Source organism: Myotis brandtii, unplaced genomic scaffold, assembly GCF_000412655.1.
Source record: "Myotis brandtii unplaced genomic scaffold, ASM41265v1 scaffold314, whole genome shotgun sequence".
NCBI classification, from domain to species: Eukaryota; Metazoa; Chordata; class Mammalia; order Chiroptera; family Vespertilionidae; genus Myotis; species Myotis brandtii.
Window position 1 is genome coordinate 1,617,909 of NW_005362033.1, and position 11,227 is coordinate 1,629,135.

General features: G+C 55.5%; 1 protein-coding gene across 2 annotated transcripts in view; it reads right to left on the minus strand.

Moving 5' to 3' along the window:
- Nucleotides 1–2,367: 2,367 nt before the first annotated feature.
- TOP3A (topoisomerase (DNA) III alpha) overlaps nucleotides 2,368–11,227 on the minus strand; it is a 39,556-nt gene continuing 30,696 nt past the window's right edge. Inside the window, exons 14-19 of one of the 2 annotated variants that reach the window (XM_005870162.2) lie at nucleotides 10,516–10,629; nucleotides 10,251–10,416; nucleotides 9,438–9,581; nucleotides 6,478–6,600; nucleotides 4,829–5,520; nucleotides 2,368–2,970 (exon numbers count right to left, since the gene is read on the minus strand). In XM_005870162.2, the coding sequence (XP_005870224.1) occupies nucleotides 2,786–2,970; nucleotides 4,829–5,520; nucleotides 6,478–6,600; nucleotides 9,438–9,581; nucleotides 10,251–10,416; nucleotides 10,516–10,629 (1,424 nt within the window). In that variant the 3' untranslated portion in view covers nucleotides 2,368–2,785. Of the gene's footprint in view, nucleotides 2,971–4,809; nucleotides 5,521–6,477; nucleotides 6,601–9,437; nucleotides 9,582–10,250; nucleotides 10,417–10,515; nucleotides 10,630–11,227 lie in introns of both variants that reach the window. The other variant, XM_014542852.1, reaches the window with a different exon arrangement.

Genomic DNA, 11,227 nt, shown 5'->3' on the forward strand with positions numbered 1-11,227 from the left:
TATGATAAAAGGAGTTGTGTTTTTCTAACTCCATCTGGATAAAGAAAACAAGTGTCTGTTGACTTCTGATCTTATTCTCAGAGCTGCCAGTTAATCCCTCTGGATGCATCATATCCAACTTCCAAAGGATCCGAGGGGCAGGATCAACCTTCATTCCATAGTTGAGGAAACTGACCAATAAACACATGTGTCTCATGCCTCAGTGTTAACTCCCACAGAAATCTCCGGGTAATGACTCAGATTCTATATCTAAGGGTATATTTTCTTCTGTTTTCATGTTTAATTCAGCCCCAGGAATCAAATAATACAGTAAAGAATAAAATGAGTTCAGAGGGCTCAGCATTGTATTCCCAGGGCCTTTGGTCCCACACAAACCGCAGAGCTCAGTTATCCTGAGATGAAAGGAAAGAGAAACGTGAAAGGTTTCCCAGCTCAGTCACAGAGACTCTCATAACCACATATTAAGGACACGGCATTAACTTAGGGATGGAAAGGACACAAATGAATAGAAGATGGAGCCATTTGGAGTGAGCAGGCCAGCAGGGGGGAAGTTGGGGGCAAGCAGGCTGGCAGGCAGAGTGGTTAGGGGCAATCAGGCAGGCAGGCAGGTGAGTGGTTAGGAGCCAGCAGTCCCAGATCGTGAGAGGGATGTCCGGCTGCCAGTTTAGGCCTGATCCCTGTAAACCGGCAGTAGGACTTCCTTCCAGGGGTCCCAGATTGGAGAGGGTGCAGGCTGGGCTGAGGGACACCCCCACCACCGAGTGCACAAATTTTTGTGCACTGGGCCACTAGTCTATATATATAAAACCCTAACATGCAAATAGACTGATAGGCGGAACAACTGAACCGGTTGCTATGATGTGCGCTGACCACCAGGGGGCGTGCACGGAACATGGAGGGCATTGGCTGCAGTGGGATGGTGGAGCAGATGAGCAGGGGCGCCAGTCACTGTCATGGGGGCAAACCTCTGGTGGTTACTGAAAATTCTTTGCTCCTATGTGCTGCGGTCCCGCCCGGGCTCACACCCGCTGCCCGTGCCCAGCGACGCCCCGATCGCTCGGTACTGTCAGTGGGTGTGAGCGGCTGCTGCCGGCCTCAATCGCCCCTCAGGGCTTCTCCACCTCCCCCTGCTCCTCCCCTTTGTACCCACTGCCCCTGCTTGCACCCACAGCCGGCGCTGAGCTGCCGCTTGCACCCACTGCTGGCGCCTGGCGCTGGTCCCGATCGCTCAGTGCCATCAGTGGTGTGAATGGCAGCTGCCGGCCCCGATTGGCCCTGAGGGCTTCTCCTCCTCCACCTGCTCCTGAGGGGCGACTGGGGAGCAGTGGCTGCTTGCACCCGCTGAAGACGCCGCCCCGCTTGCACCTGCTGCTGGCGCCGGCCCCATCAGTGCGTGGGAGCAGTGGGAGCGGTGGTGGGAGCAGGGCTGCTGGCAGAGAGGGAACAGGGGTTGGGCGACCAGGGAGGATGAGTCGAGACCTGCCCCTGTGCCCACCGCAGTTCCTTTCAAGGTGCACTGGGCCCCTAGTTCAGTCATAAAAAAAGGAATGAAGGACCAACATGCTTATATGTAGATGAACCTTACAAGGCACAGAAGGTCACATTCTGTATGACTCCATTTAGTTTATTTTAAGAGAGGAAGGAAGAGGGAGAAATAGAAACATGAGAATCACTGATGGGCTGCCTCCTGCACGTCCCACACTGGGGATCAAGCCTGCAACCCAGGCATGTGCCCTGACTAGAAATCAAACTGGTGACCTTCTGGTTCATGGGTCAACACAACCACTGGGACACACTGGCTGGCACGTATGATTCCATTTATATGAAATGTTCAGAATAGGTAGAACCAGAGGCAGAATATGGACTGGTGGTTTCTGGGGCTGGGGGAGCCCAAAACCTCACAGATGCAGGGCCATGACCCATACCACTGATGAGGTGCTCCAGGAGCAATTCCAAACGTTGTCCACCTGCCACCCAGCCCGCGCAGGGCCAGGCGTCCCAAGACCTAAGGAGTGTTCATTTGTTCAGCACTAGTGACGTGACTGGGCAGCCCACACCCACTCTGCTTACCTTCTAACCCTCACAACAAAGCCAGTATGTTGAGTGCTGTTCACAAGCGGCAGTAAGGAAGGTGGCAGCCTTTGGAGGTGTGGGAGACAGATTCTGAATCGTGCACCCGCTACCTTCTCTGCAGGACAAGCTGCGAGAAGTTGGGCTTCCGCTTACCATGTGGACAGGGGGAAAGGGCATCGGCTGGAGGGAGACCATGAGGGCCAGAGGCTGGCAAGAGTCCCCTGGGCACTGGCTGGTATCTACACCCACTGCTCCTGCCACCGTTCCCCAGACTCCGCACCTGACCCACCGGAGTGAAGGGGTGAAACTCTTTATTAAGGCACATGAACAGGTGTGTCCTGGCCACAGGCTTCTAGATAAAGGGGAGTAAGTCTTCTGTAGACACAATTTTAGAGCAAGAGCCACTTGGCTGCATTACGCCTCCTTCTCAGGATGTCCGTGGAGAAGTCCCTCCTGCCCCGGAGGCCACAGCTGCTGCCGCAGCGCGAACAGGGCCTCTGAGGGGATCCCAGCAGCTCCTGCGCCTCAGCAGTGGCGTGGTCACTCGGAGCCCAGGCACAGGGTGGCCTTCTTGAGGAGCAGTCTGACCTGGACTCCTTAACACAGGCCGGCCAGACGCAGCCCCTCCCCACACTCCCAGGGGTGAAGGGCCGCTTGGTCCTAGGAAGACAGCTCCTCCTGGAGACAAGGGATGAGTAGAAGCAGCGCCCTGTCACCCTCCTCTGCCCTGAGGACAGAAGGGGCGGGTGTGTCCAGGCTGGTGGCAAAGGCTGCATTTCCGCGGTTTCTTGGCCGTGGACCCCGGGTCTGAGGAGCTGGCCCGCGCTCTCTTGCTCGTGGACTGGGGCCCGCGGGTGTTCCCGCCACCTCCTGGCCAGGGCACGGCTCCAGAAGCCCCTGTGGGAGGAGCAGGGAAAGTCACACTGACTTGGAAGGAAATACAGATTCCTTTCCATACTCACCGCCCCCCAGGCCAGGCCCCCTGCTCTGCACCAGCACACAGCACCCTGCCCAGGCCCTGAGCTCCTGAAGGCGGGCCCATGCGGTGCTGGAAACGAGAGCGCTGCCCCTTTTTACCAAAGTGGGAACCCAAGCAAGAGGCTGGCCGGAGGTCAGGAGCGAGGCAGCAAAGACAAGAGGGCCTGTGACCAACCACCTGTTCCCCACCTTCCACCAAGAAACCCGCGCTCTGGATCCTGCCAGTCCTTCCCCAGCCTTAGTGCCGCCCGCCTGCTCAGCCAGGTAGCGGGGTCGGCGGGCCTGGAGGGCAGGCCTGCTTCCTGTCAATTGGAGGAGTGGCTCTGCAGGTCTGAACCACCCTCCACTCAAACGCGAGTCCGTCACAGCAAGGCCCCTCTGGCTCTGGCAGCCAGCCCTGCACTTAAAAACATTTTATTCATTTTTAGAGAGAGGAAGGGAGAGGGATAGAGAGACAGTAACATCAATGGTGAGAGAGGAACATCATTGATTGGCTGCCTCCTGCAGGCCCCCCACTGGGGATCAAGTCCACAACCTGGGCATATGCCCGGACCAGGAACCAAATTGGTGACCTCTTGGTTAATGGGTCGACATTCAACTGCCGAGCCACACCAGCCGGCCCAGCCCCATACTTTTACTGAGCCTTCTGGGTCAAGCATGTCAAACTCGTGGCCCGTGGGCCTCATGTGGCCCACAACGAATATTTTTGTGGCCCAGCCAATATAATGGTGTGAGCAGTTATTTACAATTATGAAAGGAAACGAGTCGCCTGTCAGATCCAGAATTACTGACATTCACCGTGGGTCAGTTTTGAAAGTGATCACTGTGAACAAGATTTCCCCCGAAGTAGGAAAGATAGCAGAGAAGAGATGCCAAGTGCCAGGAAGAAAACATGAATTTTATCATTGCTCTCGTGCTTTTTTTTATACTAGACTTTTCTAAATAAACCTACATTTCTATGAGGATTGAACCTTTTGTTCTTTTTGCGGCCACATACACTTACACCTTGTTTATGGGCCTGTGTTAGCCCTGGAGTTTGCCCTGCTTGCTCTGGGTTCCTCCTGTAGGTGCAGAGCTGGTGACATGTTAGCCACAGCCCGAGATTAAACTCCTTCAGGAGCTCTGATGGAGACAGACAGGTGCCCATCTTATTGAGGAAACCGAGGCTGAGCCAGGTCCTGTGTTCCAGGTCAGACCGCTGGGCTGTGGAACCAGCGCGTGACAAGCTCCCACTAGGCCTGTTGTCATTCTCAGAGACACGCTCTGCTGCGCACGAGAGCGGGCAGGCCACTTCTCAGTGCCTTCAGACGCACCAGCTCCTGGGCCCCATGGCCAGGCTCCCGTCTCACACACCCATTTGGGTGCCACACTCAAGCTGTGTCTAACCTTGGGCTAGTTTCTTCATCTGAATAAATGAGTGATTTTTTGGGTAATGACTTTGCAGGGTTTGCAAAGGCTACAGGCACATGGGGTTGGGATTAGACCGACCTACTTTCAAGTCTGTTGCTGTGTGACCCTGAGCAAAGCTGCTTCGTTTGTGGTCAAAGTCACTTCATGTGTGTAACTGTGAGGGCAGGCTTACCTGGTGAAGGTGGAGGATGCGGACGTACACAGGTGACTTAGCGTGGTGCCGGCAGACAGCACGCTACTAGACTCCTGGCAGGCACCCTTTGGTTTGGGACGCAGATGAGGAGCAAGCCAACCTCTTGCTCCCATCACACAGCTGAGGTCTCTGAGCAGGACCTCCCCCCTGGCCAGGGCACGGCTCCAGAAGCCCCTGGCGCCACGTTCTCGTCCACCCACTGAAAGAAGCCGCACTGCTGCGCTCTCGGCTTGGCACACGTGTGGAACTGGCGGCCCTTGTTGGGCCCGTCCTTCTGCACCGTCCGTGTGACAGCGGCCTGACTACAGAGGCAGGACGTGCCACCACCAGAGTCATCCCCAGGGCCACCAACCCCACCGGGGCGGTTCCCTGAGCCAGGGGGGCGTCCCAGCGAGCCGCCGGGGGGTCTCGGTGCAGAAGAGGGAGGGTCCGGGCGGCTGCCGCTGGCCCACAGGAAGAAGCTGCAGCTGCCGGCAGGGCACTTGTAGAACTGCCGGCCCTGGTTGGGGCCCTCCTTCCGGACGGTGAGCAGCACGGCCTCTTGGCCACAGTTGCAGACCACAGAGTCGTTTTCACCAGCAGCAGTGGCTGGTGGTAGATTCCGGGCCAGAGCCTTCAAGGGCCTGGGCTGCCTGGTGTCAGGGGGCAGGGGGTGGCTGTGCTGGCTGCTGTCCATTCGGTTCAGGGACTGGCTAGCCTGCAGGTAGCCAGAGGGCTGGCTGGCTGGCGGGCAAGCTCTGGGGGGGCCCTGTGAAAACCTCAGGTTCAAGATCTCCCTCAGGGTCTCATCACATCCGCCGATGCAGCCAACGAACTCCAGAGGCATGGTCGGGGGAAGGCTACCACGCTTACACTTTAGCTTCAACCTAATGGGGCCAGAAGGTAAGAAACACATTTACACCAGGTGCAGCGTCTTCTCCTTGGTCCCCGAGGGCTGGGCCTGCCTGAGGTCTCCCCCTGGCATCCTCATAACGCACCAGCCAACCACCAGCCCCTCCGGTCTTCACACGAGTGCAGAGGGGGAGGCAGGTGGGACCACAACACAGAGGCCTCTGCAAGGCCAGCCCGCACCAGCGGCCCTCCAAGTGTGCGCCAGCGGCCTCTGCATTTTCCTGGGCCCTTTCAAGGTGAGGCCAAAAATATTTTGCAACAATGCCAAGTCTGCTGTGCTCTTATTCTTCCCTGTATGTGCAGTAGGGTTTTTCAGAGGCTACAACACATGCAATGAACCCAGCAGACCAACTGTGGGAGCAGGCATGAGAGTCCAATTGTCTCCTTTAAGCCAGACATCAGACTTGCAAAAATGGAAAACCATGCATTCTTATTTTTTTGCTTTGGAAAATAGGCATTTTAGCTTAAAAACATGTTATTTATGTTAGTGTGCAATGCATGTTATAAACAGATTAATAAGCTCAATTTTAGAAGATGTCTACACTTTAATTTGGTAAATATTGATAAACATACCCACAACAAAAGCTCTTTGGATCCCTCAATGATTTTTACAAATGTAAGGGGTCGTGTGACCAGGTGCGAGGACCAGCCCTAGTGAGAACTCTGGGCCTTGGGGAAGAGCGTGGGAACGATATGCAATGCACGCATACTCGGGCGATCTAGCAGCAGGCCACGGGGCCTTCATGGTTCTTCCTCTTGAGATGGCCCAGGAACCTGGCCCCCACACCTACAAGGGCATCAGCGGGACCTACCCCAATGGAGACCTGCTGGCCTGGCGCCGCGAGCACAGCGAACGCCCTCCGAGGGCCTAGGAGTGAAAGGCCCTGAACGTGCCCCACCTCCTCTGATGCTGACTCAGGCGCTTAGCTCACCTGTGAACAGGGTGTGGCTGACACACTGGACACACACTCTCATCCCTGCACGCCTCCAGCACAAAGTCAGGGAGCCACATAACTGATCGACATTCCGGGAAGCCCGTGCAGCTGAGGTAGAACCTGGGGGGCACAGGGACCAGGGTCAGGCAGAAACGGGAACTGGGGGAACCAGTCCCAGGCTGTCACCCATCTGGTAAGAAAATTTTTTTCTTCCTTTTTTTTTCAGAATATTAGAGTTTATTCAAAGTCCAGTATAGATTGGCCAAGCTGCCTTCTACAACATGAACAGAAAGCCTGTGAAGAGACAGAGTTGTTATAAAATAGCTTAAGCCCTGAATGGTGTGGCTCGTTGGTTGGGCATTATATTGTGCACTGGAAGGTCACCGGTTCAATTCCCAGTCAGGGCACATGCCCAGGTTGCAGGATCAATTCCTAGTTGGGGGTGTGCAGGAGGCAGCCCATCGAAATTTCTCTCTCTTTACCCCTCCCTTCCTCTCTCTCTAAAATCAATTAAAAAATATATTTAAAAAAATAGCTTTAATTCAGTTCTCTCCACATTACAAGGTGCCAGGCGGGCAGTGGGATGTGCCATGCACCACATTATAGTTCTGAGCCCGTCAGTACTGGAATCAAAACATACACCCGTGTCACCCTGTAAGGTGCACTTGCTGCCCCTCATGTCTTACACCCTTGTCCCCACCCCACATGGACACCAGGGACCCAGGTCCCGAGAAGAGGTCTGTGCACAGGGAAGCCCCTGGACTGTGAGCAGGACCACAGCAGGCGAAGGCGACAGGACCTGAGAGCGGTTGTCCCCCCTTAAGGGGCCCCAGCGTTGGAGACAGACATGCAGAGCAGTGAACTCTGGTCCAGCGTTTGCAGGAGAAAGGAATCTGACAGCTGAGGGGCTGCCGGCCTCCAGACAGAGGGCAGGTGAGGTGTGAGGCGCCCTCTGTGTTGGGAATGCTGGCCTGCTGCACTGCCCACCCCCTAAGAAATGCACTGCTGCCCTGCAGGTGTGCTCGTGGTGAGAGTGCTGGTGCACGGAAGGGTCTCGGGTTCGATTCCAGGTCAAGGGCATGTACCTGGGCTGCAGGTTTGATCTCTGGCCCTGGTTGGAGTGCGTGTGGGAGGCAACCAATTGATGTATCTCTCTCACATCGATGTTTTTTTCTCTCTCCCCTGCCCCTTCATTCTCTCTAAAAATCAATGGGAAAAATATCCTTGGGTGAGGATTAACAACAACAAAATAATAACAAAGAAACTGCTACAGCTGACTCTGCTTTCTACTTTAAAACAACCAACCCCCCTGCCAACACTCAGACCACAGCACCAGGAAGTACGAGGGCTTGGCTCAGTGCCCCGGGCTCTCACCTCTTCCTGTGCGGGGAGCCGGGGGGTAGGGCTAGGACCCCCCAGTCTGATGAGAGAGTCTTTACCCTTAACACCTGCTCCACATCTTTTTTGGCCAACATTTATCGATGCCTTCCAGTCCTGAAATTCTAGGGCTGGACTAGCCACCACACACACTATCTACAATGTCCTCTGAGCATGCCTGGGTATGACCAGACCAGGAAAAACAAACAAAAAACCCCAGAAATGGAGATTATCAGGTAAACCCTGGAGTGGTAAACCTCACAAGATCCTCCAGACCCACCTGGGTGACTCAAGGACTTGGAGCACCCAGAGCTACACCAAAGTAAGCATTCCTTCCCTTATGTTCCGAAGCTTATTAATCCATGCACACTGTGGCCCAGAAGAAACCACCGACAGCAGGTATTAAACGCTGACACAGGGCCACCAGGCACTGCCTACAGCCGCAGGGGCACTGCCTACGCCTGCAGGGGCACTGGCTTCTACGTTTGTGGGCAACACATGCCTGACCCTGGCTGCTGGTCGGGCCCACAAACCTCTAGTTTCTGAGTCAGGGAAGCCACCTGCTCACGGAGCAGCACAGAGGTGAACGATGCTGCAGCCGGAGGGGCTGGCAGGACGGAGAAGGGCTGTGAAGACCGGGTTCAAATTCTGCTTTTCCTGCTCCTAGGGCTGCCTGCTATAGACAAGCCCTCAACCCCTCGGCCTCGGCCTCACTCCTTAGAAAACAGCTGCCCTGTAGGGTGGTTATGGAGTCGGATAAGATAGAGTCTGTCGAGCACCTTCCAGCATGCCAGCCACAGGGATGGCACAGGATACACGATGGCTGCACCACCGCCCACCACTCCCGCCGTGACCTTTCCCTGGCGCCCAGGTATTGGCTTGGACAGCTAGGCCCGGCCGGGCAACCTGAACCTCGGAGTAAACTGCCCACTCGGAATGAATGCACTGGGAATAACGAGGGATTTAAGATGTTGAGACCCAATTCGGAGCCAAAGCTAGGAGAAGGGAATCAGTGTTGTTGAGTATCTAGCCTATCAGGCTCAGGGCTAGACCCTGACTTCTCACTGAATCCTCACCCTTCCCACGGCGTTGTGAGGCAGACCTCGGTGCCCGAAGTCTAGGGACGAGAGATGAGTTAAGTAACCTGCTTTGGCGCACAAACTTGAATGTGGTAGAAGTGGGATTCTATCTCCAACTCCTGGTCCGGGGACTGGCAATAGCAGGCTGCCTCAAAAAAATGACACAAAGGAGCCCTGTCCAGTTTGGCTCAGTGGACAGAGGGTCGGCCTGTGGACTAAAGGGTCCCAGGTTCGATTCCCAGGCAAGGGCATGTACCTCGGTGGCAGGCTCCTCCCTGGCCCAGGCCCTGGTCGGGGCTCGTACAGGAGGCAACCAATCGGTGTTTCTCTCACACTGATATTTCTGTCTTTCCCTCCCTCTTCCACTCTCTCCACAAGTCAATGGAAAAATATCCTGGGGTGAGGATTAAAGAAAAAAGAAAAGGCGGGGCGAGCAGAAGCTGCCTGGCCAAGCCGGCAGGTGCGAGGCGAGCAAAGGTGGGGCACAAGCTGGGCACTGACCCGCCACTCTTCTTGGTCTTGAGGACCATGTCCTTGTTGCACTGCGGGCACTTCCTGACAGGAGCTGGCACCGCCGGGTAGATGGCTTCCTCCTGGGGCACCTCTGCCCTTTCCCCAAAGTATTGGGACAAGGCTTCGTCCAATCTGAAGAAACAGCAAAGCATTGGCAACATTCTTATGTGCGTTTAGCATGTGTGACCTGGAACCAGCTGGCTGGTCAGCCCCAGGCCGCTGCACAGGCGGGAGGCAGGCACAGCACTGCACTGGCCCAGTGGCCCTGGCCGGCCTGGGTGACGGACAGCGCCCGGGAGGGTGCAGCTCTGCCGGTCAGTGGCCGCACATCAAACAAACCGCACCGGCCCAGGCACAGGCTCCTGAAGTCCTTCTGGGTCTCGACCAGCTCACGCATTCACGACGCTGGGGCAGGACACCTTTCTAACACACACGCGCTGTTGCTGAATGGCCCCTCCCAACACCCTGAGAACAAGTGGTCCTACCCCAGCACCTGGTTTACTGGCATATGATTGTGCTGCTACTAATTCAAAACAACTGAATCAAGAGAACAGCATTTAGCCAACAGCCCAGCATAGCTGGACCAGGTCTCTCTGTTTGTTTCGATATTGACAAAGCTCCACGGAAGGGAACACTTGGAGCTCAGGAGGAAATGACGGGGGGGAGCCAGGCCGCAAGGCCGCTGGTGAGCATGGACTGGCCTGGCGGGCAGCGTGTGAGGAACACCTGGTTTTGCTGAGTCACCCCAGGAATTCCCACTTCTTAGGGAAATGTACCCCCTTACCCGCCATGTGCACTCACTTCTTAGCTTTAGCCACTGCTTCGGTGAAAACTGTCTTGTATTTCTGGATCTGCTGCCTGAGAACCACAGATTTATCCTTCCTCCCCTCGCAGATCAGCTTCAAATCGGCTTCCAGCTCGGCACGGAGGTCCGGCTTGGACATCTCATAGCCCATGGAGTCATAACCTGCGGGAAGAGCAGTGTTCTGTGCGGCCCCGACAGCACAACTTGGAATCTGAGCAACAGAGCCCCCCCCAACCAACTCCCTGCAGCCCCTCCCCTTACCTTCCACAAGTCCCATGCCCAGATGCCCAGGGAGAAACCGCTTGTCTGGGGTGAGCCCCACGTACATTCGGGCTTTGATCGTCTCGATGTGCTCCGCGTGAGTGGCATCAGTACCTGAAAGCCATTCCAGTGACTCGGTTAGTCCAGACCTCGCCCCACCCCCACCCCGTGGGCCTCCCTCTGCCCGGATTGCCTACTCTCTGCACTACTGCTCCATGCACAGTCTGGACCATATGGAAACCACAATGGCCACCTCCCTGTCCCTCACACCCGCTTGCTCACTAACGCTGTCAACTCCAGCTCTGACATTGCGTCTTTAAGTTTCCCCCTCAGCTCAGTCGGAGCCACAGCCAGAGCCCCATCACCAGCTGGTCAGGACACCTCAGGCTCCGGTTTCTGGTCTCTCCCTCCACCCACCCATTCTTTACGCTGTGGCCAAAGGGATCTTTTGTTTATTTATTTATTTATTTTTAATTTATTGATTTAAAAGAGGGAGGGAGGGGGAGACACACACACACACTGATTTGTTGTTCCACTTAGGCACTCATTGGTTGATACTTGTATGTGCCCTGACCAGGGATCACACCCACAACCTTGGCGTGTCAGGGTGATGCTCTAACCAACTGAGCTACCGGGAGAGGGCCAAAGGGACCTTTAAAAAATAAAAATAAAAAAAAATATACACACACACACACACACACACACACACACA